The sequence below is a fragment of the Dermochelys coriacea genome, chromosome 2, assembly GCF_009764565.3.
Source record: "Dermochelys coriacea isolate rDerCor1 chromosome 2, rDerCor1.pri.v4, whole genome shotgun sequence".
Lineage (NCBI taxonomy): Eukaryota > Metazoa > Chordata > Testudines > Dermochelyidae > Dermochelys > Dermochelys coriacea.
Window position 1 is genome coordinate 78,316,943 of NC_050069.1, and position 27,818 is coordinate 78,344,760.

At 37.7% G+C, this 27,818-nt stretch overlaps 1 protein-coding gene across 5 annotated transcripts in view; it reads left to right on the forward strand.

The window, feature by feature from the left end:
• B4GALT6 (beta-1,4-galactosyltransferase 6) overlaps nt 1-27,302 on the forward strand; it is a 42,071-nt gene extending 14,769 nt beyond the window's left edge. For 2 of the 5 annotated variants that reach the window (XM_043507932.1, XM_043507936.1), the window contains exons 2-9: nt 9,646-9,762; nt 10,226-10,339; nt 12,514-12,638; nt 13,645-13,761; nt 15,274-15,485; nt 17,820-17,942; nt 21,643-21,744; nt 23,658-27,302. In XM_043507932.1, coding sequence (XP_043363867.1) covers nt 9,646-9,762; nt 10,226-10,339; nt 12,514-12,638; nt 13,645-13,761; nt 15,274-15,485; nt 17,820-17,942; nt 21,643-21,744; nt 23,658-23,805 — 1,058 coding nt within the window. In that variant the 3' untranslated portion in view covers nt 23,806-27,302. The remainder of the gene's footprint in view (nt 1-9,645; nt 9,763-10,225; nt 10,340-12,513; nt 12,639-13,644; nt 13,762-15,273; nt 15,486-17,819; nt 17,943-21,642; nt 21,745-23,657) is intronic. The other 3 variants (XM_038393264.2, XM_043507933.1, XM_043507935.1) reach the window with 3 other exon arrangements.
• Nucleotides 27,303-27,818: the final 516 nt, after the last annotated feature.

A 27,818-nucleotide genomic window follows, 5' to 3' on the forward strand; every position in this document is an offset into this window, starting at 1 on the left:
CTGGCTGTATTTTAAAGAATCTTTATTGAGGTTGCAGGAACAAACTATCCCAACAAGTAGAAAGAATAGTAAATATGGCAGGCGACCAGCTTGGCTTAACAGTGAAATCCTGGCTGATCTTAAACACAAAAAAGAAGCTTACAAGAAGTGGAGGATTGGACAAATGACCAGGGAGGAGTATAAAAATATTACTCAGGTGTGCAGGAGTGAAATCGGGAAGGCCAAATCACACTTGGAGTTGCAGCTAGCAGATGTTAAGAGTAACAAGAAGGGTTTCTTCAGGTATGTTAGCAACAAGAAGAAAGTCAAAGACAGTGTGGGCCCCTTACTGAATGAGGGAGGCAACCTAGTAACGGAAGATGTGAAAAAAGCTAATATACTCCAGTGCTTTTTTTGCCTCTGTCTTCACGAACAAGGTCAGCTCCCAGACTGCTGCACTGAGCAGCACAGCATGGGGAGGAAGTGACCAGCCCTCCGTAGAGAAAGAAGTGGTTCAGGACTATTTAGAAAATCTGGATGAGCACAAGTCCATGGGACTTGATGCACTGCATCCAAGGGTGCTAAAGCAGTTGGCGGATGTGATTGCAGAGCCACTGGCCATTATCTTTGAAAACTCATGGCGATTGGGGGAGGTCCCGGACAACTAGAAAAAGGATAATGTAGTGCCCATGTTTAAAAAAGGAAAGGAGGAGGATCTGGGGAACTACAAGCCAGTCAGCCTCACCTCAGTCCCTGGAAAAATCATGGAGCAGGTCCTCAAGGAATCAATTCTGAAGCACTTAGAGGAGAGGAAACTGGGAACAGTCAGCATGGATTCACCAAGGACAAGTCATGCCTGACCAACCTAATTGCCTTCTGTGATGACATAACTGGCTCTGTGGATAAAGGGAAAGCAGTGGACGTGTTATTCCTTGACTTTAGCAAAGCTTTTGATACGGTCTCCCACAGTATTCTTGCCAGCAAGTTAAAGAAGTATGGACTGGATGAATGGACTATAAGGTGGATAGAAAGCTGGCTAGATCGTTGGGCTCAATGGGTAGCGATCAATGGGTTCATGTCTAGTTGGCAGCCGGTATCAAGTGGAGTGCCCCCAGAGTCAGTCCTGTGGCCGGTTTTGTTCAATATCTTCGTTAATGATCTCGAGGATGGCGTGTACTGCACGCTCAGCAAGTTTGCAGATGATACTAAACTGGGAGGAGTGGAAGATACACTGGAGGATAGGGATAAGATATGGAGAGATCTAGGCAAATTAAAGGATTGGGCCAAAAGAAATCTGATGAGGTTCAACAAGGACAAGTGCAGAGTCCTGCATTAGGACAGAAGAATCCCATGCTGTGCTACAGACTAGGGACCAACAGGCTAGGCAGCGGTTCTGCAGAAAAGGACCCAGGGATTACAGTGGACGAGAAGCTAGATATGAGTCAGTGTGCCCTTGTTGCTAAGAAGGCTAATGACATTTTGGGCTGTATAAATAGGGGCATTGCCAGCAGATCGAGGGATGTGATCATTCCCCCTCTATTTGACATTGGTGAGGCCTCATCTGGAGTACTGTATCCAGTTTTGGGCCCCATACTACAAGAAGGATGTGGAAAAATTGGGAAGAGTCCAGCAGAGGGCAACAAAAATGATTAGGGGGTTGGAGCATATGACTTGTGAGGAAAGGCTGAGGGAACTGGGATTGTTTAGTCTGCGGAAGAGAAGAATGAGGGGGGATTTGATAGCTGCTTTCAACTACCTGGAAGGGGGTACTAAAGAGAATGGATGTAGACTGTTCTCAGTGGTAGCAGATGACAGAATGAGGAGTAATGGTCTCAAGTTGCAGTGGGGGAGGTTTAGGTTGGATATTAGGAAAAACATTTTCACTAGGAGGGTGGTGAAGCACTGGAATGAGTTACTTTAGGGAGGTGGTGGAATGTCCTTCCTTAGGGGTTTTCAAGGTCAGGCTTGACAGATTTAGTTGGGGATTGGTCGTGCTTTGAGCAGGGGTTGGACTAGATGACCTCCTGAGGTGCCTTCCAACCCTGATATTCTATGATTCATTGCATTCACTGACAGTCAGTATTGCTTTAATGATGAAATAGTAAAAGGAAGATCTGCTTATTTCAGCTATTTATTTTTTTATCCCAACTGCATTTAAAATGATAGTACCATAGAATAACAACTATATTGTTTTGCTCAAACATGAGAATTTAAGAATAGTCCAGAGGGAAGACGGGTAGTCCTTAAGAACGAAGTAAGAAATAAACAGTTTACCATCCTGAAGATCCTGCATGTCAGACACGTTCCTTCCATCGTCTTCAACGCAGCTTCCTCCTGAGAAGGAACACTTCTCATGATGTTTCATTCTGGCAAGCAGGCCTTGCATTTCTTTGTTGCACTGTTTGCATTTTGCACACATGCCTGTCTTATCCACAGGTAGAGGAACTTCATTAAAATATTCCCACACTGGATCTCTTTTATGGCCTGCTGCCAGTATAGGTTTTCCCATTTATCTCCAGACTTCTTCTTCTTGTCCAGATCTATTCCACCCCCAACAATCTGCTATTCATTGAACTTCTTGACACTTTGCAGTTTTAGAGAGAAGTAAAGGATTGACTCTGTGTATACAAATTTGCAGAGGGACAGAAGGGTTGAGGTCTGTTATTTGTCACCTCTATACATTCTTCATTTATTTTATTTACATTTTTTGCTGTTAACAAGCATGTTATCTCTGGAGACACAAATCCACAGTTTGAGAACTTCAAAACTGAGCATCTCTGATGGTATCTTCTAGACTGAGCGCTGAGTCCCATTGGGTAGATAGAAAGATTAACCTAAATAATCTATACAGAAGCCTCTGGATCTCTATAAAATTGGGTCTTTAATCCATGAATTACTGGAACTTGTTCACAAAACTTTTCTTAAATATTACATTAATATATTGTCTCATACTACATAATTAGAATTTATAATCCCTATTTCATGATGAGATATCTTTGAGCTGTAATGTGTCTTAGTTTTTTCCTCAAAAAGCCTTTTTTAAAAAAAATCCGACATCTATTTATTTATTTATTTTATTTATTTTAAAAAAAATTTTATCCACCCTGCCCTGTGAGGTGAGATTGTATTTTCCCCATTGTATAGCTGAGGAACTGAGGCCCAGAGACGGTTGCTTTTAACTGTCTCCTAATCAGCCCACCTCAGCAAACTACACAGCCAGTGAACTACAGAAGCTGGAGATGAAAAAGACCCATTAGTTAACTTTTCCATCCTCTCTGCTAATGTAGAATGATTCCCTATAACATTCTCAGGTGTTTTATCTAGTCCAGTTCTAAATAATGTCACAAAAGATGGAGCCTTTTAAGTCTGTAATCCAAGTACGTTTATGGCCACAGACTTCTCTTTTGACTGTACGGATGCCCATAATGCAGCAAAGTAACTACAATTAGAAGTAATAGTATCTTTTTGCATGCTGCAGAGGAAAGAACTTAGCTTATAGAGGATTTTTTCTCTCTTTTATCTCCCCACTGTATTTTCCACCAAATGCATCCGATGAAGTGAGCTGTAGCTCACGAAAGCATATGCTCAAATAAATTTGTTTGTCTCTAAGGTGCCACAAGTACTCCTTTTCTTTTCTCTCTTTGGGGACCTGATTGAGGGAAAGTGATCTCAAAGAAATTATTTTTGCATTTATTTACAAATGTGGTGAGGACTGTGGTTATTCTTGCCTGTTTTTTTAAATGAACCTTGTGTTCTGTAACCTGCTATTCCAGAATGCTTGGCATTTTTATAGTGAAAGTAACTTCATTTACAACATTTTAGAATTGCAGTCAGAATTTGGAAGCAGCAGATATTTTAGTGTGTGTATATCCAAAGCAAGGAGTTAAAAAACCAAAGTACATTACGTTATATTTAGCTTATAGTCTTAGAATATATGAAGGCATCCAAGAAAGGAGCCATATGATCATGAGGAAGAGGAGGGGCAGATTGGGAATATGGTAGGCCTTTGAAAGAACTGTTCTGAGATTCTTCCAGTGTAATCTCACCCCATGTTTACCAGAAAAATAAACTTATTGTAGGAGTCATGTTTTTAAATCAGATTTCTCTCAGTGGTCAGTCCCTCAAGGTTAAAATTAATGTTTTAAAAACAAGTTACTTGCTTAAGGGTAAAGAGTTTTGGTTGAAGTATTAATTCATCTAACTGATTTTTACATGGTTTCTAAGGGAAAAGCTTTCATCAGTTGGAAAATCTTTTAAATACAAGCTCGGGGAATTAATAGTCTCTGGAGATTTCCTGAAAGGCTAGATACAAAAGCTTCAAACAAAGCAGAGAAAAGCACCAGTTTGAACAGTTGGAATACAAAAGTGCTATTTTAAAGCTGACCACTTAAAGTAATATTCCTTGTTATTTTAAAGAATAGTAGAGGCAGATTAACTATAACTTCAAACATGCTCCTGGTGAGAATCTTATTCTCACTCTTGGGTCTCAGACCTTCAGTGTGAGAATGGCTGGGAACTCCCAAAACTTAAGGCTAAAACTTCTCAATGTGATTAGTGATTCTGAATCCTTCCCCATGGACTAAATCTCAATGTAGTGGGAAGACTTCCATGCCTCCATCATCCTGAGAGCTATGCTGGTGGCAGCATGACTCCTGTTATGGTGACTCATGCCAGACAAGAGCCAGCCTAAAGGCAGTCCACCAGCCCTCTTGTTAGGGAGTTGGGTGCAGGATAACAATCTACTTCTGTTTTTGTTTTTTATTTTTAAAGTTTTTATGGGGATATACACTATTGTTTTTTAATCAAAATGTTCTGTGGCACAATGTCAAATATCTTACAGAAGTTGTATCAGCCAAACTTGAAATCTCATCAAAAAATATCAAGTTAATTTGACAAGATTTATTTTCCATAAACCCATGTTGATTTGCATTAATTGCATCACTTTCATTTAATTTTTTTTAATTGAGTCTTGTATCAGCTGTTCCATTATCTTGCCAGAGGTCAACGTCAGGCTTATAATTACCTGAGTCATCCCATTTACCCCTTTTAAATATTGGCACAACACTAGCTTTGTTCCAGTCTCCTGGAACTTCCCCAGTGCTCTAAATCAACGTAAAACTCTGTGATGCAAGTTATTTGTACCTGCTGATTTGAAACTATCTTACTGTAGTATCTTCTAACGTCTTTTAGAGATACTAGTGGAATGGAACGAGTGTTATCACCATATATTGAGGTTGAATACTCTGTTCCCCCCCCACCCCCCAATACAAAACAGAAATATTTATTTAATAGTTCTACCTCTTCATTATTATTGATAATTCTACCATTTCCATCTAATAATGGAGCAGTACTATTGTCAAGATTCTTTTTGCTCTTAATGTATTTTAAAAATCCTTCTTACATATATTCTTATTGTCCTTAACTCTGCTGGCCATGGATTCCTCTGTGTCCCTTTGTTTCCCTTATCATTTTTTTTTCTTTTACAATTCCTAGGTTCTGATTTATGTTCATTACTATCAAGTTGTCCTTTCTTTCATTTGTTATATATTTTTTAAAAAAATATAGCTGCCTTCATTTTCCCTCTATACCAGGTCAGTTTTTTAACCAGCAAGGCCTTCTTCCTCAGTTTTGGGGTAGTGGCTTTTTGGGCATCCTGTAAGGTGTTCTTAAATGACTTCCAATTATCATTTACATTTTTCTGATTAAATTCTTCCTCCTAGCAGATTTGGCTCATTATTGTTTTCAGCTTTATGAAATGGCCCTATTAAAACACTAAGTGTCTGGGCTTTATTGGGCTTGCACATTTATAAATATGATCAAAACTTGATTACTTGTACTTAAGCTAGCATTTATTTTTAGTTCCGTGATCAGTTCCTCTTTAGCTGTTAGGAACAAGGTCTAATAAGGAATTCCATCTTGTTGCTACATTTTTTTGAGTTAGGATAGTATCATCTGTAATGTTTAGAAATTCCCAGGATGTTTTAGTTGGGGCAGCATGAGACCTTTAGCATATGTCACTCAAATTGAAGTCCCCCAGATTACACAGTTTTCTGTCTTAAATATTATAGATAGGTGGTCATCCTGTTCCCTAGTATGATTTGGTGGTCTGTAGTAGACACCAACTAATACCCCATTTTGTGCTTTATATCTGTTGGGCTATTGAACCATACCAGGTCAGACCAATGGCCCATCTAGCTCAGTATCCGTGTTCTGACAGTGGTCAATGCCAGATGTGGAGAAAGTGAATAAGAAAGTGTTGTTTACAGTTTGTTTGCTTAAGACAAGAACCAAAGATCACCCAATGAAATTCACAGGCAGCAATTTTAAAACTAACAAAAGGAAGTACTTCATACAACACACAGTCAACCTGTGGAATTCATTCTCACGGGATGTAGTGAAGGCCAAAAGTATAACTGGATTCAAAAAAGAATTAGATATTCATGGAGGATAGGTCCATCAATGGCTATTAGCCAAGATGGTCAGGGATGCAGTCCCATCCTCTGGGTGTCCCTAAGATTCTGACTACCAGAGGCTGGAACTGGATGAGAGGGGATGGAGCCACTTGATAATTACCCTGTTCTGTTCATTCCCTTTGAAGCATCTGGCATTGGCCACTGTCAGAAGACATGGTCATTCTTATGTTCATAAGCATTCAAGATAATTTTCTTTTGACTTGTCAGTGACTCAGAAACAGGCAAAGCAATTTTTGACATAAAGTGCCACTGGCCTTACCCTTTTGCCTACTTGATCCTTCCTAAATAGGTTATAACCATTGATTGTAACATCCAGTTGTGTGAATCATCCCACCAGGTTTCAGTAATACCAACTAGATCAAATTTATACTCTGTAGTGTTGAACACTTCTTTATTCTTTCAGAGAAAACCAGATGGCAAATGGTTTTCTTATCCCATGGGATGTATAGAGTTTTAAAAAAAAATTCTTATCCTGAATTTGGATGAAAGGTCAATCTCAAAATTTTTCATGATTTTTTTTTAAATGGATTAATCAAAACAGTTCATTTGGATTTTAACTCTTTTAAACACTTTTCTAATGTAAATTAACTCAAAATTTTGAAACAAAGTAATTTTGATTTCTCAAAATGACCTCTTTTTGTTTTTTTTTTAAAGTCAAAATGGGAAATTCGTAGAAACTAATTCTTTTCCATGAACAGTTTTGGTTTTGATGACCTAACACTTTCTGATTGGGGGGGAAAAAAAATCGTCAAAAAAAAATTGTGCTAGCTCTGCTTTGCAGGCCTTCATAACTTGTCCCCTAATGAAGACAGATTCAAAATCCCACCTGGTTTTGTTAGGATGTTCTTTTTCTCAACTAGCCAAACTTTTTTTTTTTTAATTTTTCTTTTTAGGCAGATGCAGCCTTAAATTTTGGGTTTGCATTTCATGTGGCTTGTAGGCACCTGATCCCCTTTTTATTAAATTACAAAATGAAACAAACAAAACCCAAAACAAAATAACAGTAACAAAAAACACTGATTATATAGCATTGACCTCTATCTTCCCTGCTTTCTAATGCAGTGTGTATTACTGATCATTTTATTAAATAGACATGTACCTTGAATTGCTTACCATCATCATAGGATTTTCACTCTTTTAAGGGAAAACTAGTCACCTTTCTGTATATTTGAAGGTATATGACACATAATTTTCTTACTTCCTCCCAGGGTCTGGAGGTTTAATTTTTGAGTAGGGAGTACAGAGCAACAGAGAAAAGAAATCTGCCTTACATCAAAAAGGAAGAAGAGAAAATTTTACATGTTGTAATGCTTGTTTTGGTGGAATCATTTGGTCAAAATAGCAATTAATAATATTAAATACCCACTGCATTAAGACGCGTGAAGATGTATGTTTTTAATCAATTATAATGTGCTTGTGGCCTCATGCCTTTAGCCACCTGACTCCTGTATTGATCAGTCAATACCCACACATTGTCTTAAAGTTTGTTATACTTAGTACATACAAAGAGAACTGGACAGTTATATAGTAAAATTACATTGAAATGTCCAACCAGGAAAGAAGGAAATATGAAATTTAGTTTTCAGTCACGGAAAAGTAAATCCTTTCTATCTATCTCTAGTCAAGATGCTCTGTAATGCTTCCTAATCGGAGTGGAGAGGCCCCTGAGAGTGGTGAATATTATAAAGGCAAGATGTTTCAAAGCAATCCCCTCTTCTGTTTGACATAAAGGAGATGATGGTTTTGGTGTTAGTGTACTGCATCACCACCTCTGCCAACAAATTCATACAGATGTTGAATAATATGGTGGACAAAATTATCAATTGGTTTGCTTTGAAAATGGATTTTAGCTGTTTTTAATGCAGTTTAACAGATGGAAATATGAGTCAGTGCCACGTGACCAACCAGCTTTCTGTGGACCACCAGCAAGTGTTCTGTGGTCCACAGCTCAGGAACCACTGTTCAAAAGCTTTTATTGGGTGTCTTTATTAATGATGCTATGTTGCTATGCTGTAAGGTAGTCAGTAGAGAAATTTTTCAAAAGCGTGAGTCTTTGCATGCTTGGCATATGTGAAAAGACAGAGATGATCCACTTTGCTACCCTGTAGGAAAACTGATTTTCAGAAAGAATTTGTCCATCTACTTGTAGATTACTGAAGTCGTATGGATCCCATTTAGGCTTCTGCCTATTTAGAAGGCAACAGAACATTTTATCTTTCAGATTTGTGTGTCCTTCTCGCTTTTCTATTCAGGACAAAGATACTATTATATGAGCTCTGTTTATGGCTTTGATTTACTGATCTGAGAGAGAGGATTCTTGGTTCTGTTACTGATACGCTGTCATCTTGTGTGAATCATTTAAACTCTGTGTACCTGAGTTTACCAACCTGTAATGTCTCTAATAATTACTTCACAGGGAAACTGACTTTTAGTACAGCAGAACCCTGTTTAGCTGATCTAATTGGGGCCGGAGCCAGATCAGATAATCAAAAATTCAGGTAATCTGAAGAATGGGAAAGTGAGAGGCTGCAGCACCATCTAGCGGCCACAGGAGATCACCCACTTCTGTGTGTGCTGGTTCCTTGATTAATATGGCAAGCCAGATAATGGAGGATCTAGTAAACAGGGTTCTGTTGTATTTTTGATATTTTTCAATGATTGCTGTTCTATAATTGTAAAATGGCATAGCTGCTGTTTAATACTTCCACCTTGTGGTGAATGAACAGAGGTAGATTTTAGCATACCCTTACAAACAGTCAAGAAGTAGGAAATAGACGCTTTTGTGGGTTAAGTTTATTTCTCTTCTAAAAATATGTATCTTTCTCTCTCTTTCTCCTCTAATACATAAAGCTTATTATGGGTAAGTTGATTTTATTAATGCTGTATCTTAATAGGATTTTTGCAGGGTGGAGGAAAATGAAATTGTGTTAATAAATAGTAATTGAAACCTTAATTTTATATTTTTACCCTTTCAGTTAGGTCTAGGAATATCAATTAATGTTTTTCTTCTTGTCTGTATCTTGATTTTTTTTTACCCTAAATATTTTTAGGTTTTACTCTGTGGATCCTACTCTGGGTCTAATAGGTTTTTGAGGGCTAACCTTGAACATTTTCAGTATTGATTTGATGACATTATAAATGAAATACTATTGAATTAAGTTTGATATGAAATAATCACTTTTGTGTTTAACAGCAAACACCTATCTCTTTATGGTGCAAGCTCGAGGCATAATGTTGAGAGAAAATGTGAAAACAATAGGACATCTGATCAGATTGTACACTAATAAAAATGCTACTCTGAATGGCACAGGTAAGAATGTTTCCTATTTAATTATTTTAAAAAAAAGTAAAGTCTCTTTCTTCATGACAATGAAATAGCTTGTTTATACATAGGTTTACAAAAACCTAGATCTAAGCACCCTTCATTTTCTCTCCCACTACTATACTCTCCCAACTTGGAGAAGTAATAGGGAATGGGAAGAGTGGTTACTCTTTACAAAGTCACTTGTGAAACTGAAGTTTAGTCTTCTATAAGAAATAGGTTTATCAAGAGCTGGGGTAAATAGATCGGAATTCATGAGGACCAACTTGATAATGGTTCAGAGAATGTTTTTATCTTCACTGTCAGAACTTGCAGCGAACATAAAGTTTATGCAGTGATGTCAGGATAAGATGCAAAATAATCTCCCCGGCATAGTGATATATTGATGAGAAGCCGTTGGGAAACTTTCATTTTTACAAGAATAAACTATTTGGTTTTTTTTTTCCTTAAGATTATCCTGAAGGCAACAATTCCAGTGACTACCTTGCTCAAACAACAATGTATCTTCCAGAAAACTTCACATATTCTCCTTACCAGGCTTGTCCAGAAAAGCTGCCTTACATGAGTAAGTTTATAATTTCACCTTAATTTATATCCTTATCTATTACATCTGGTTCTGTTAAACCAGAATGCAAACTGTTAACCAGAATTCTTGAATAAAACTTACTTGAACATATGCAATAATGCTTAGAGAATTTGGCCCAGTATTCTGATTAATACCTAATGTTTTGATATACATTTTCTTCTGTGTAATGTGTTCTGGCATTTGTGCCAGTTAAGACAGTAATCAACACCTACAGTTAGAGTGCATCTTTTGTTATATACCGCTTTCTTGAATTAGAGGTTTGGGGGAATTGTTACCTAGAATTTTTGGAGGCAGCTATTCCTCTGCACTCCTCCTTTGAGGATGTGATCAGAGAGGAGTGGGAACAAGCCTGACAAAGGCAAACAAATCAGTAAAAGTGACCTCCAGTTCTACAGGTTGCAGGAGCCACAAAACTCCAGAGGGCCTACTTTATACGACCACCTTTTCCCCTCCTGTGGAAAGTGATTCAGAAAATAAAAAGGGAGCAGGTGATAACTCCCTATTGACCAAGGAGACATGGTTTTCCAACCTGATAGGACCTGATACTGGAAGCTCCACTATAATTATCTTCTCCCAAGGGAGTCTGGTTATCATCTCCCAAGGCCCATTTATCAATTCAAATCCAGTGTGGCTTCAACTGACAGCCTGGCTAATGAAAGGGAAGCCTTAACAATCCTAGATGTATCTTCCAAAATCCTCAAGACCTTGATAGCATTCAGGAGAGCCTTAACTCTAAATACATACACTTCCATCTTATCCAGGTTCAGTGTCTGATGCCAAGACAACAGTATGGATTCCAGGAATCTGGGGATTCCAGTCATTTTGGCCTTATTCCAGAAAGGTGTAGATAGGAGCCTTCAGTCCAGCACCACAGCGTGTCAAGTTTACGTTTCTGTTCTTATCTGCATCCTTTTCATGGGGTCTGTGGGATCCTTAGCAGAGAACCCCTAGATCTTCAGATTCCTCAGGGTTGTCGGGCTGGCCAGGCCAACGATCAGGCCAATTTTCCCAAAATGGTATCTACCACTGGTTTTGAAGGCTTAACAGATCATTCCTTTGAGCACCTTACTTCAGTGACTGCCTTCTTCTTGTCCATAAAAATCTGTTTTTCTGGTCATTTTCACACCAACTAGACAGGTATAAGAGCTGGCAGTGTTATCAATGCAAGATCCTTGTTGTGTGTTTCATAATGACAGGGTGGTGCTGAGAACTCTAAGGTCTTTTCTTCCTGGGAAAAGTCGTCCTTCATTCTGTCTGAAGCAGCAACATCTGACAGAGAAGTGACACAACTTAGATGTTGTGAAACAACACAGCTTCGTCAGATTGTTTTACGTTTTGTTTCTGGGTCTTCGTCTGCTACTGTTCCTTAATTTGTCTCACTTCCTTCTACTCTTTCTCCCTCTTTTCTGGGTGGGCTTCTTACTACTTTTCATCAGTTATGGTGATCCAGACTAGAGGTTTATGAATGTATGGAGGGATTAGACAAATTCAGTTTACTGTAAATGTCTTCTTGTAACAGGGAAGAGTCTATATATTTTCCCCCAAGGTAGCATATACTTTTATATGTTTGTAATTATTTAGGTTTAAAACTTCAGAAGTTTAGAGAATGGAGATGTTGTGTACTTCTCCATTTCTATGTAAGAGGAGCTGTGAATGTACCTGGAATCTCAGTATCAGATTAGTGCCTCTGTCTCTGGTAGTGTGGGCGCAGTTAACTAACTACTGTGACTTCTAGAGAAGGTGATCCTTTATAAGACACACTTATGGTAAGTTTACTTTGTCTACTAAATGTCTTGTTGCAAAATTTGGGTAAAATGTATCAATACTGATTAGAAGTTTTAGCTGTACTTTAACTATTGTAGAATGTTCTATAAAAACAAAATTACAGAATTCTTTTACAGGCTTTTAAAGAAGAATATGTTTTTACTGTAATTTCTTTGGAAAAAACTAAAATCCATTCCTATATACACTAAATATTCTGGAAGAAATGAGTCAGAACTAGTACTTTTTTTTTACCAATAGGTAATCAAAATAACCATTTCTTGGATTACTTCTGTACAGTCTCTCTCTGGTGGAGCAAATTAAAAACACTGTTAGACTTACACATCCTAATTAAAATGAATAAACATTTTTCATATTTCTGACTACATTAGGAGGCCTTATCAGTGTCAACATGAGTGAAATTAGTTTTGATGAAATTCAGGAAATATTTTCAAAGGATTTAGACATTGAACCAGGTGGTCATTGGAAACCAAAAGACTGTAAACCACGATGGAAGGTGAGACAAAGTTCCTTACTGACTTCCTTTCCACTAATTGTTTTCCTGCTTATAAGAATATTTGAAAACTACAAGTATCCATTCTCTTAGAAATTTAAATCTTTGTGCTGGTCATTTGATCCAAGAAGGGTAGTTTAAATATTGTCATGAACCTTCACAAAATTTCAGTACTTGAAAACATATCTACGTAGAAGTTAAGGACACTTTTGGTATTTGTATAGGCATTTTAATATATATGGGGTGGCCAAACTTACTGGCCTTCTGAGCTGCGTATGACAATCTTCAAAAGTTCGAGAGCCAGGGCACACCTGCTGGGGCTCGGGTCTTCAGCCCTGCTCCTGCTGAAGCCCCAAGAGCCGGGGCACACCTCTCGGGGCGCCCCGAAGGGCTGAAGCCCCAAGATCCCTCTCCCCACTGAACAGAAGCCCCTACCACAGCACACTGCTGCAAGGCAGAGGTCCCGAGCACCCCCTAGTCTGATAGTGGAGAATGGGAGCGTTCATGGGGGGCTCTGCGAGCTGCACTTTGATGGTAAAAGAGCCACATGTGGCTCATGAGCCAGTTTGGCCACCCCGAAATAAACATGAATTCATTATTTCAGTGTTCTAATCTGTGTGTATTCACATGATGGGAACATTTCTTATGAGAACAAAAGATGTAGTCAAAAAGGTATTGCCTTAATCAGTGGTCATTCTTCCAAGTATTTTCAGTCCTTTGGTTCAATAAATTGCTTACAATAAACTGTGATTGGACATCAGCGTTACCCCTTAAATTCACGTGTAGACTCATTCACTAGAAAAATGCATCATAGTTTTGTATGTAAAAAGTACTGCCTTGCTTAGCTGCTTTCCAGGGGAGCACGAAAAGTTGTAGAAAAGTTCACCAATTCAACATTAAGGCTAAAACACTGAAAAATCCGTAACAACAGAATTAATTTAACCCATTATGATTTTAAAATACTCATATTATCTCTACATTTTACTCTATAATCTGATTTGTTTTGCAGGTGGCAATCCTCATTCCTTTTCGCAATCGCCATGAACATCTTCCCATTTTTTTCCGGCACCTCATACCTATGTTACAGAAGCAACGGTTGGAATTTGCCTTTTATGTTGTTGAACAGGTGAGTCTTTAATTATAATAGTATATCAAAATTAACTCCTTGGAACTTCCTCACTGATTGGGGTCTGCTATTGAATATTCTGTGAATCAGGAAATCTTAACTTCTGAAACCTAAACATTTAAGCAGTTACATTCTAATCCATTAAATAAAACACACACAAAAAACCGTCAAATCTTTTCTCAGATTTATTGATGATCAGTGAGATCTTATGTCTCTTAATATAGAGAGCAATATTTTTATAGCTGTTAACATCAGCCTTGTTGAATCTATTGTATACAAAGTTAAGGCTTGTAGTGCAAAACCATTATCTTTGTGGCTATAAAAATTAAAAATTCATATTTGCAAAGGGATTTGAGGGCAGGAACTAATAAAGGGCTACACAGATTTACACCTCTAGATAGCGTATTTTTCTCTAACTCAAATCTATAGTTACCAAAAGTAGTTATCATATGATGGTTGTCCATTTGGCTGTCATTAAATGAGTTGGTGGACTCTGTCTAGTTCTTACTGAATAGATGATCACATTACAAATGGTATCAGCTAGTACCCTGACAGGTAGTCTCATCAGAAATGCATAGACCTCAATTGATTTGGAGAATAACTGCCCCCCTGAAGATGCTATCCTTCAAAACATGGTCATGTCACATTGGTGGAGCAGTTGGTGAGGAATTTGCTCTGCTGTTGGCAGTATTATATTCATAGCTGATCTATACATTAATTACATGATTTAGGTTTCCGGGACAGTGAATTCTGCATCTTTCACATACTTACATTCAGTCTTTAATGGAAAAAGAATAAGGGAGAGTGAGGGAATGGGTCCTCTTAAAAAGATCTAATTACATGATGATTTTCTGATACTAAAAAGTCTTGTAAACTAATTTTGTTCCGTCTTCAGGGAGCTGCTCTTCAAATTCCATTTTTGATTTAATAGGATTAAATGTTGAAAATTTTAAAAAGGTTTTTAATAAAATTATCTAACAAGGTTTTATCAGGCTGTGGACATATGTCCTATCACAAGGTTAACTACTGTAAATGTGTAGCAAAATATTAACTTTTTCATACTAGTTGAAATTCATAAATACGATGTGCTTTGTTTTAACAAGATACATTTTTGAGTAGTTAAACACTGTTTGCAATTTTGGTATTGCATTTGTGATTTGGTATTACATTTATGCTTTGGCATAAAACTTAACTGCAACTTGTACTTGAAGACAAGTATCAGTGCTCCTTATAGTATTGGTGCTTATGATTGATATGTTGCAATGTTACTAAACATAAACTAAATAGAAGTTTTAAGTTCTTGCTCTTCAAGGGCAGGTATTCTAGTGAGAGGATTTTTCTTTAATTGCACAAAAATGGAGTAGGTGAAATACTGCTATTCTTGCAGCTGCTGTGATTAAATGGAAGCATAACAAGCCTTGGTATCAACACACGTCTTTCTTTCTAATACGAGGGGGGCTGGTACATTTCCTGAATATCAAAGTAGTATCTACTTGCTCTTGCCTCATTCAGTTTCCCTTTTGTTTCCATATAAAGAGTGGTACACAGCCTTTTAACCGTGCAATGCTCTTTAATGTTGGCTTCAAAGAGGCTATGAAGGATGTTGCCTGGGACTGTGTAATTTTTCATGATGTGGATCATTTACCTGAAAATGACCGAAATTATTATGGATGTGGAGAGATGCCACGTCATTTTGCAGCAAAGCTGGACAAATACATGTACATGTAAGTAATGCAGTTCACCTTTCCTGTCTTAAAAGATGCAGAAATGTCTTTTGAATGTGCACATAAAGTTTGGGAAAAACCTTAGCCATAGTTAACATTCAACCTGCAATTTTATATTGGTAATGTTTTTCCTTTACATTATTAATTGTCTGCAACTCTTACTGATCCAATTGCTCCAGATAACTTCTGTAATTTGTTTCTCCATACCTGTGTGTGTGTGTGTGTGTGTGTGTGTGTGTGTGTGTGCGCGCGCGCGCTTGCTGTGTTTGGAGTTCAGTTTGTCAAAAAGCCATTGAAAACCCTGAAAATCCTGGATCTGTGCTACAGAAAATGTCACTGTCTTATGGCTTTTCGGAACATCAGTAATCCACTGAGAACAATTAATTTAGTACGGGAGAGGTAGAGCAATCTAAAATTAGTACTGTAGAAATTGAGAGTCAGGAGTTTGAGTCCATTTTACTTTTTTGTCTGTTTGCTCATTGGTAAGTGGGGATAATAATTGTCCACTTACTGTCCATTCTTTGCTCCAAATTATCTATAATAAAAGTAGTGCTGTATTATCTTCTCCATCAAGCAGCTCCCTCTCTCACAGCATCCAGAGGCAGCTATGGGTAGAAGGAAGCCTTGTTAGCACAATTCCAGTGGAGTTCTGTGCAGAGGTGCCAAGCCTCCTTGCAGATGGTCCTCATCTCCTTAGGGATCCATGTTTGGAGGAGCCACTTGGGGAGCAAACCCAGCTATTCTGGTTGGGATGAAATTGTCAGACATTTTTGAAAGAGGATCCTCAGAAGATTCCTCCCTCTGTGATAGCTTGTGGGAGGTGGGATGATCTGTCTGGTCCAGTAACTGTAAGAGGCAGCAACTAAAGGGAACATCCATGCTAATGATCTTTCACTGTGCATACAGTGTTTGGAATCAGGAAATTACAACTAAAATTTAAAGAGTGACTGACAGTAGTAATTTTAGCTATGTAGCCCTAGGTTGGGCAGCTGCTCATTACTTAACACTTGGGTAATGGTAGTCAACATGCATTTATTGTCAAGAAAAATAGTCTCTTGGTGCAAAAAGGATTAAAATAATCTTGAACGTGATTAGCTGTGCTCTCCAAAAACTGAAACAAGGGAGGAATTTCCATTATTTTTAAAAATACTCCAGAATAGGCTAATTGAGGGTCGGGCAAACTTTTTGGTCTGTGGGTCACATGGGTTTTCCAAAATTGTATGGAGGGCCAGTTAGGCTAGGCTGTGTCTCCCCAAATAGCCAGGCATGGCCTGGCCCCCACCTCCTATCCGATGCCCACCCCGCTTCTCACCCCCTGACGGCTCCCCTGGGACTCCTGCCCCATCCACCACCCCCTGTCCCCTGACCACCCCCGGACTCCCCACCCTGACTGCCCCCTGCCGCCCCATCCAAACCCCCTCTCATTCCTGACTTGCCCCACGGGACCTCTGCCCCATCCAACCACCCCTTCTCCCTGTCCCCTGACTGCCCCCTGCTGCCCCATCCAATTCCCCTTCTCCTTCCTGACTGCCCCCCCGGGACCTGTGCCCCATCCAATCTCCCCTATCCCAACCCCCTCTGCCCCCTTACCATGCTGCCTGGAGCACCGGTGGCTGATGGCGCTACAGCTGTGCTGCCCAGAGTACCGGGTCAGGCCGTGGCTCTGCAACTGCGCTGCCCGGCCGCCCAGAGCATTGTGCCAGCGGTGTGGCGTGCTGAGGCTGCAGGGGAGAGGGAACAGCGGGAGCGGGGCCAAGGGCAAGCCTCCTGGGCCAGGAGCTCGGGGGCAGGACAGGCGAATCCCGCGGGCCATAGTTTTCCCACTTCTGGGAAACATAAGGTGTTAAACTGCTTGATTTTTTTTTTTTTCAGTTTTACCTGTTTTGTAGAATACATTAATGGACTGGAAATGTTACTGACATATCAGAGCTTTTACTGCTGACTCAGGTGAAGAGAACTTTTTCAACTCAATAGTGTCAAAATATCATATTTTGAAAGCTTTGTTTTACAATCCCTTCAGCTGTAAGTCAGTCTTTTTTCAAAAACCAGCTACCTGAAGCCTGGGTTAAGCTGCTATTTCATGGGATACTTCCCTGCTGTTGTCTGTTCCACAAATGAAAGTCCATATTACAAATATTTAGTTTCCACATTCTTTGCTAATACCAACTTTCATTATAAAAGATCTGTAAAGCATTTTTCCTAATAAGTATATTGAACATCTACAAATACATTAGATTTCTTTTTCCCGCAACATATGGAAGCAGTTGTTCAAACAGGATTTTTATTTCCTTAAATTCAATCAATAGAATAAAACTTACTTGCTATCATTTTCAGCCTTCCATACAATGAGTTCTTTGGTGGTGTAAGTGGATTGACAGTGGAACAATTCAAAAAGATCAATGGATTTCCAAATGCTTTCTGGGGATGGGGAGGAGAAGATGACGACCTTTGGAATAGGTGAGTGTTTATAGTACATTGTGTAAGACATGAGTTCCTGAACAGTGATGTTCAAATTTTTTCGCTATTAAAATATCTAAGAGGCTTATTTGAGTTAGCAGGTGTTTGACTCTTTATAGTGTGTTTTTTGTTGTATTAAATTAAAAGGTGTGTATTCATTATTATTGCACTGACTATGTGCTTTAGAAAGACAGTCTCTGCCCTGAAAAGCTTAAACTCCAGGGGGCAGACTTTCAGAAGTGCCATCGACTTTCAATAGAATTTGGATACCTACTTGCATTTTCTACCTTTGAATATCTCCCCCAAGGTGGATGTACAATGTGTGCTGAGGGGAGCCAGATTACGATATTAGCTATTTTAAAAAAGAACTAATAAAAAAATCTAATTAGCATTGTTCCATTTAAAGTGTTCAGATTTCAAAATCATGTTTCTGATATAGCCCCCCTTAAATATGTTCTGAAATTTTAAATAAATATATATGAAGGGTTTTCTGCTTGGTTTGTTGATATTTAAAAGGCTCTTTTGGGTGGGCCTAGTAGTGTAACCTTTGGGTGGGCTAGAATGTATTGCCCCTTTCCTAGTGCTTCAACACAACTCCTATAGAAAAGCACATGGAGACCCCAGAATTCATTCCTTGAGGATTTTCAGCAAGGTTTGCACATGGTCAACCTCTCCCCCACACAATCAAGTCCAAAAAGAAGAGGAGAAATTAGTTTAATTCTTTAGTATCAACTTTATAAAAAATATAATGATAAAGAAATAATATCTTAATTTCTACTAAATGACAAGATTACTTCATAATCCACATGCATTATCTTCATAGTTATACATAAATATATATATACAAAAATTAAATCTGAAAGATTAGCCCCACAGAAAGACAGTGAGATGTACCTGAGAGATTCAAAAGCTTAGGTTGAGTTCACTTGAGTCTTGGTTACAGTCCTTGTTCATCAACTATATGCGCCATATAGTCTCATAAGTCAAAAGCAGTGCAATAGGAAAATATATATGACTCTTTCCCTGTCAACACATTTAAATGAGAAAAGAGTTTGTGAACCATGCCAGTTAAGACAATTTGACTAAAATAACATTCAAGGTATACAATTAAAAAAATAAAGTTTTCCTTCCAAATTTCTCCTATAACTAACACTGCTGGTACTTCCCTGTTGGAAAGTTAACAATATCACTAGCCTGCTGAAATATGCTTTAGAGTTAGGGGAAAACAGCTTGCTTTCTGTTCCTATGGCTGAGCTTCTTCCAGCCACCACACAGCTACCTTGACTACTTGCCCTGACTCAATGGAGATTTAGTCCAGCTACAGGAAGCTTATTAGGCATGCCCAAAACTATCACACCAAGTTCCATAAAGTTCTGGACATGAATGCTGATTGTACATCTGCCTAGCAACAATGACCCAGACACCATTCCTTCCTTCCACCCCTGCCTCCCGGGTCTCTTAAAGAGATGTCTCCCTATTAGGCATGAATGTTACAATAGGAATAACACCAAGCATATTTGTGCTTCTCTCCCCTTTTTTTCTGTGGATGTGTTTTTTTCCCCCCCAGCTTTCCTGCTGCTGTTGCTACTAAAAACCTTCTTACAATGTCTGGGGAAAAGTTTGCACATAAGTTGCTTCCATATCCAAGAGCAGTGTATGAGTGACATCATGCTATTCTATGACACAGAGTTGTAGTTGACCATCAACAGAACCGTGAAATTGACAATATAAAAACACCATTAAATGCTCACAGTAAACAAACTTGTAAAAAGTTAGTTCTGTTAATTTGTTAATTTTTATGATTAAATTATATGAAAATTTATGTAACAGGTACAGTGGAGTCGCATCTTACGTGGGGTTTAGGTTCTAAAGTCAGCGCGTAAGGCTAAAATCGTGTATAGTCAAAATTACCCTTGAAAATCCCTTAAATTGCCCATAAAGTACAGTATACTGTACATGGTTGTGTATACAACCTGTACAGTAATATGTATAATGTATACAGTAATGTACAGTATATAATAGAGTACATATGCAAAATATAATTTTACAGTACTGTATTTTTAATTACAGGGGTAATTTCAGGGGTTTGTCAGGGCTTGATGTCAATCCAGGAGACAAAGGTGACGGAGAGCTTGGGTGATGGAGAGCGAGTCGTAGACGAAGTGGTTGGCTCTGGTTCAGATTGAGAAGTTGATTGCATAGGCTCATCTGCTGCTGGTTGTTCTTCTTTGAAAAACGTGGTGATTGGCAACTGTGGCTGTTGTCTCTTGAGCTGCTCAAACATTTCTTGATACAGTCTCAGATCGTCCATAATACTACGTGTGATTTTGAGGCTTCGTTCCATAGAGGAATCGTATTCAGAAATTAAATCATTCAGGTGTTTCGCTGCTTGGAACACTTCAGCAAATTGGGCTTGTCTTTCTGATTTCAAAGTGTAAGTGCAGTTGGGCATTTTTTTTCCAGAAGAGCCCAGTCTTGTCAGCATTAAAAACTTGTTCCGGAAGATAGCCCTTTTCTTCTATGATTTTCTTTAATTGTTCGGGGTACGCTTTTGCTGCCTCTTCATTGGCAGATGCAGCTTCACCAGTAGTCTGCACGTTTTTGAGGTTGAAGCGGTTCCTAAAACTGTTAAGCCAACCTTGGCTGGCTTTGAATTTCTTCTCATCAGAAGGCTGTCCCTGTTTGGCAGGAGGTTTGAACAATGCATAGAGGCTAAGAGCCTTTTCTTGCAACCTTTTGCTATCGATAGGCACACGTTTATGGTTCATGTCTTCCAGCCATAATTTTAATGCCTTTTCAGTCTTCACTAAAGTCTTATCATGCACCTGGTTTGTCACCTTAGCAGTTTTGGAGCACTTGATGCCACGGCTTGATGAATTTCTCTCTCTCGAATCTTGATGGCATGGATGCTAGATTCGTTGTGGCCATATTTATGCGCCACATTGGAGACCGACATACCATCTCTCAGTAAGTCCAACACAGTCAGTTTTTCCTCCAGCGTCGGACCAGATTGCTGTTTCTTTGGTTGAGCACCAGATGAAGTAGTTGGCTTGTGTTTAGGGGCCATGTTGTACGAAAAATACGTACAGTATCTTTAAACACTAGAATCACACTCAGCGCGGCGAGATGCTCACACTATGAGAGGCACTTAGGAACTGAGACTGACTCAGGGAACAGCAGATTCAAATCTCCCAGCTCATGCTAACTCCAGGGCATACGCTCATTGAGTGGAATGGTGGGCGGAATCGCCCGCACTATTTACAGGTATCTTGTTTTTATTTTATTTTTTTTGCCGAGCATGTATGTATAGTTGAATTGGCGTAAGTTAAATGTGCGTATGATGCGACTCACCTGTATGTAGTTCTAAAAGGAGCAGTCTTATGTAACAAAAGTATATTTCATGTTTCTACTCTTATAGCCCTCATCATTTTCATATGCTCCCACTCTGCATCTCTTACTTTGCTTGGGACAGGGGCCTGGTTGCTATTTGTCACTGTATATATTGCACTGTTTGTTTAAATTAAAAATTAAAAACAGTAAAGCAAAGGTCATATCTTTTAGTGGAAAAGTTGTTAGCAAATGGAACAGTTGGCTTAAAATCCGAACACTAATGCAATTTGTTTCACTTTTGCTGCAAGTCACTACTTTTTTTATAAATTCATTTTTGTTCATATACTTATCTTTAACTATTGTACTGTAGGGTTCATTATGCTGGATACAATGTAACAAGACCAGAGGGAGACCTAGGGAAGTACAAGTCCATTCCTCATCATCACAGAGGTGAAGTCCAATTTCTAGGACGGTAAGAAAAAGGGCAATGTGTTCAAACGTTAAAACCTAAGGAATACAGAAGATTTTATCTGGAGCATATTCTCTCACAAACACACAATAAAATAGAACTATTAATAAACTTCTGTGAGCCTTTTTTAAGATGCTGTCCAGACTTATTTTGATACATTCCATATTTCAAGGGACATAGAAACTTCAAATGTAGTTTATTTAAAATTGCTAAACTCAGGTGAGATAGCTACTGTGGGAGGTCCTGCTGATTTCTGTGGTTTTACAATAACATTTTCCTGTTTTTATTTGTTTTGTTTTTAGTTTTTGTCCCACTCCCCACCAACCCAGTGTTAATGTGTGGTACTCACACAACAGGGGATACTGACCACATAAGGGAAACAACAAAGCTGACTTCACAAAGTACAGTGAACAAAGAAAGTAAACTGAAAAGAAAATATTCTCCTCTAACCTTTTTGCTATCATAGTCTGAAATCTTTCTTATAATAGCTTAAAACAATTGCTGGCAAAAGCCTGATTAAATTGACAATGTCTCTCAGTGATCAGTAACATGAACGTATTTGTATAGATGGAAGTACAAGAGATGTGGTTTTTAAACTTCTGGAGAGTATATACATAAAGAGCTTTCCATGATTTATTATGGAAACACTAATTATGGCTCCATACTTAAGGCTGAGCTGAGGTTTTTGCACATAACAGTGATTGATTTCCCACCTCTTATGTATGAAAAATACTGTGTATCCTTACCAACATTTCTATACTTTCTCTCAGTACTGAATTATTTTTTAGGAGAATGTACAAATACATCTGTTGAATAGTGAGTTAAAATTAATTTAAAATGGGTTATTTAAGAAATTTAGCACACTGTGTCAACTTTTATCATCCCTAATAATCTGAACAATGAAATAACACTCCAAGTATTTCATATTAAAAATCATTGACATTTTGTGCATAAGGAACACTTCAAGATACTAGGTTGTAATTAAACTAGGATAATGATTAATATATATGATTATAGACCATACATAAATCTAAGTAAACAGCCCATGTCACTATTAGTTGGGGCTCTTGTGGCATTAAATAATCCAAGCAATCACTCTCTCTAAAACTAATTTCATGTTATGATTCTGTTCATTTTATTGAGTCAATGTCATGAGAGAAACTGAACCCATGTATCAGGAGTTGTCTTTGGTCGGTTAGTTGGCACTTGCTGTCACTGCTCCTTTGAAGTTACGTGGTGGCTGTATGCTAGTTAGAGCATCAGTGTTTAAAAGGCTCCCTGTGGCACTACTGGCTTGGCCATGCTTCATAGTGAGGCAGCACTGCCTGGGGAGCTGAGGGTATGTCTACACTACAATTAAAAACCTGTGGCTGAGTCAAGCCAGCTGATTCAAGATTATGGGGCTCAGGCTCCAGGGCTGTTAAATCGCAGTTTAGACATCTACGATTTGGCTCTAGAACTCTGCAAAATGAGAGAGTCCCAAAGCTCAGGCTGCAGCCCAAGCTGGAAGGTCTACACCACTATTAAACGGCCCCCCAGCCTGAGCCCCACCCAAGTTGGCTGGCATGGGCCAGCTGCGGGTGTCTAGTTGCACTTGCATTCCTAATTTGGGACCACAAATACTAATATGCATTAATCACAATCATATGTTGGCTGTTTAGTTACTCAATGTAGTTTGTCTAAGAATATGAACAGTACTTGAATGTCCATCTAATTTATAAAACTGCAAAAAATCATGCATTTAAAGCTGATGTTTGTAATTAGTATAAACAAAGTGCTCCCAGAGTGAGTTTTTGTAAAATAAGGGTTTCAAAATAAATGATGATCTGTCGTTAATTACAATAATACAGTTGCTACCAATTTAACATGTTTCTTTACAAACCTTTTTCCTCATTCCTTTTCTCCTTACCCTACAGGTATAAACTCCTGAGGTATTCCAGAGAGCGTCAGTACATTGATGGGTTGAACAATTTAATATATACTCCTAAAATACTCGTCAGTAGATTTTATAAAAATATAACTGTAAACCTCATACCAGAGCTAGCTCCTGTTAGAGACTATTGATGGAAGTGGAGTTGCAAGCTATACTCCTGGAGTTCAAACTTGTAACACTGGAAAATACAAATTAAAGACATTAAAAGATCTTAAATTGGGTCTTTTTGACTATTAGATGAAAGATATTTGGAAAGAGAAGAAAAATGACTGCATGTGTTACCATGCATTCTATTATGAAAAGAAATGCCAGCAGCTACTACTCAATGTTTACAGCATGGAACTACTAAATATTCAAGCCTTGTTTCACCATATTCTCTATCTTAAGCAACTCCACTATATATACTGCAGAAAAGAGATCTGTAGCTTGTTTGGAAGCCAAGAGAGAGGCCTTTTCTCCCAGGAAATTTTTATAGTTAAAAAACGTAATTTAAATGAATGCTTTTTGTTTCCTTTTTAAAATGCATTTTGTAAATATGTGATGTAAATTAATGAGCTCAAATAGCTTTTTAAATATGGTAAATTATGCTTCAGTATGTATTTAGGTATATTACTGTTTTCATTCTGTGTTCAGTAGCATGAAAGAACAAATGTAAATATTTGTGTTTTAAACAAAGTTTATACCTTGTATGAAATGATGGAACTATCAATAATTGATGGCCAGCTGTGACTGTAAACTGTTATACGAGTTTTGAGCTTTAGGCCTGCTGCATATCTGTATAGAAGAATTAATTTAACATGTAAGCTTGATAGGAAGAAAGCTTTTAATTTTACTTATTACTGGTAAAATCCTATGATTCCCTGCTTGCCATCTAAATCATAGTTTATGCATATTGCATGTGCATTTTAGAAAAATCTTAAGGTTGTTGCATATCATGATATACAGGAACTCTTACTTTGTCTCCATATGTGCAACTAGTGTCAATGTCAGGGATTTTATGCCTAAAACAGTGTGTTCAAGTCTGTGTATTGTAGTTTGGTAGTATCTTCTTTTTTATTCCTAGTAAAGAGCACTTTTATTCCTCAAGAATCAGAAGAGCCAAAAATGTATCTTCATTGGAAGACAAATGTAAAAGTTAATTTTTTAAAGAACTGATAGCAAAATATATTCCTAACCCTTATAGGGTAGGATTTTTAAAAGCACAGTGTTGGCCTAACTGCTATATTGATTATGGTAGGATCAATGGGACCAGAATTAAGCCAGTGCTGAGTGCTTTTGAAAATCTCCCCCATAATATATTAATCAGCATAGATATTAAGGGTCTGTGACTTGCTGTGACATGTGATATCCTGTGTCATGCTGAGAACTTCCTGTAAAGTGCTAAGCACCCTCAACTCCATGACTTGCAGTGAAATTAAGGGTACTCAGAACTGACCAGGATAGATCCCAGATAATTGTCTATTTTTGTGGTATTAAATGCATGAATATCTAGCCTCTGTTTTTATTCATCATAAATCTTAATTTCCTTTTGCTTTGTCTATATTGTTATGCTATCTAATAGCATCCCATTCAGAAACACTATCTTTGCCTAATATTTTTATACATCCATAGGTAATATGATGTAAGGAAGTAGTCTGAACCATGTATTTTCTCTGTTAATGCAACACAAATCAGTTAAATGTTGACCAAGATTATCTAAGAGATTATTTTGTTGACGGTCACAATCATTCAGTGATTTAGTAACCGAAGACTTTCTTCTGCTCCCCTGAAGAATAAAAAACAGTCTGTTGATAAATTATTTATTTTATAGTGTTTCTGCAAGAGTGCTGACAAGAAACACCAATCTAAACTCACTGCCTACTTGTGTGCCTCCTGGATTTACCACAGCAGATGGTGGGATGCAGATGTGTGTGTGTTTGTTTGCTGTTAGCACTTTTTCTTTTATGCCCATTCCAGCAGCAAGTTGTGCCCCTGGTCATTTTTTTTAATGAAAGTTGTGAGTACGCTTGTAGACATTCCAATAATTTGCAGAAAGGTGGTAATTACTGATTTGATTGACATAGTTGAAAGCAGGCTGTAGGAGATAGTTCATATTGTATTGGAATGATCTTTAAATCTAGTCAATATAGTATGCTATAGAAATTATTTAATGTACAGGAAAAATAACAAAAAATTAACATGAACTGAACAAACCCTTAAAACAAGCATGCTTGAGTTTTTGTATTACTACTTAATATATTTCTGTAATTGAGCATACTGAATATTTTGAGAGGCAGATGGGTAGATGTGAACTCAGTAATTAGTATACTAAATAAGCAGCTATATTCTCAAAGTAAATTTGGTCTTGTATCCATATGTCACATTAGCTGAACGCATTTCTTCAGGATTGCTAAAAGGAATAACTTTTAAATGTCTGACTTCATTTTGAAGTGTTTTCTGGTATTCAGTACCATCAATTTTAGCACCTTTGCTTATGATGCATCTTTTTGGTAGTTTAGGTTTGTGCCTTGTTTCCCTAGCACGCTTTTATTGACGTGTCATTTCTCAGTTATGCATGTGGAAGCCATCCAGTGAAATTAATGTTTGATTTGGGTGTTTTAATATCTCCTGGTGCATTTAAAAAAATGCACATGAATAGGCATCAGCCAAAGTCCTGGAACTTTGCAAAGTGTTGATTGATCATGTACTGTCTAAGAGAGAGAAAATGTTGTGATTTAATACATAGTCACAACTGTGTATAATTTAACATGCCCCGAACTTCTTATGTCCCAAATTGATACAGCTTACGTTAAGAAAGATGTTTACCAACCACTTTTGCCAGATAGGTACCTTTTTAGTATCAGGAAGTTTTACAGGCTGCCATCTTCTTATTGATATTACACCAAAATAATGTGTGTACACTCTGTCTGAACCCAGTACTGTTCTGTAGCAGACTTTAACATAAACAGTGCCTTCAAACAAAAGAAATGAAGTGTGGAGCTGAGAGCTATGCACATTCCTTTTGATAACATATGCTTAATTGTAGTAAAAGAGAAAAGAATATCATGCTGGCTTTTTGGTTTCTGACAGACAGCAAATTTGACTGTTCCTCAATAGAGGACACGACATATAGAAAAAATATTTTGAAGATTCTGAAGGGGTTTTACAAATTAAGAAGTAGAAATCTTATAAAAATAATAAGTGTCTCAAGTACAGTCAGAACACTAACGGATATTTTTCATCTACATTTCCTTCCCATCTGCCATATTTTAAATTACAATGAGAAAAATATAAAATTTAATAGTCTCCTTGAAACCAAGAATATATTGACAAATGAATGCAAAATGTTTATTCTTAGATCTTTCAGGTCTATTTTTGTACTCTTCTGTTTAAAATAATATATTAGTCTTATAGTTGATTACAAACAAGCCAGTTATAAAAATTTAAAAGGACACATTGCATATCAGCAAGAAGAAGTGTACTTAAGATTTTATTTTTAGAGGTATCTGAGGCAAGCTTATTGAAAACTGCACTGAAACAATTGCTGGCAATTTCCTATGTACTATCATACTTTTATTTTTGTTTTGTTCATGAAAATGTTTGTACTTTTTTATCATTGTCTTTTTTGAAATATAATGTTCTAAAGACTCTATGGTTGTCTAATTTTTTTCCTTCTAGGCACTGTATTCTGTGGAAGTTTGCTCCTTCAATGTATTTTATTTAGAAAAAATAAGCATTAGTTGAAGTCTCTGGTACAGTATTACTCCCACATTGACCTCACAGCTTGACGGGATAGGAAATTTCTTATTTGATAAGAACTGATCCTGTAGAAACCTTTTACAGATAAAATTGAAACATGTTTTCATAGCATGTTAAATTTTTAAAAAATTTAACTTTTTAAAATTGACAGCATAGGATGAGAATTATTTGTGGTAGGATCTACTCTTTAAATTTTGCCCAGCATAATGCAGCCCTGAGCCTGACTTCTGATGTGTCTAGGTGCTGTTGTATTACAATACATTGTTAAAACTATTACAAAATCTAAAAATGTTGTACCTCAGCTAATTAACAGATTTGATCTCCTGCTGAAATGTTTGGAGTGAAATACAACAATTTAGTAATACTTAGCTCTTATAACACTTTTCATGTGTTTAGATCTGAAAGT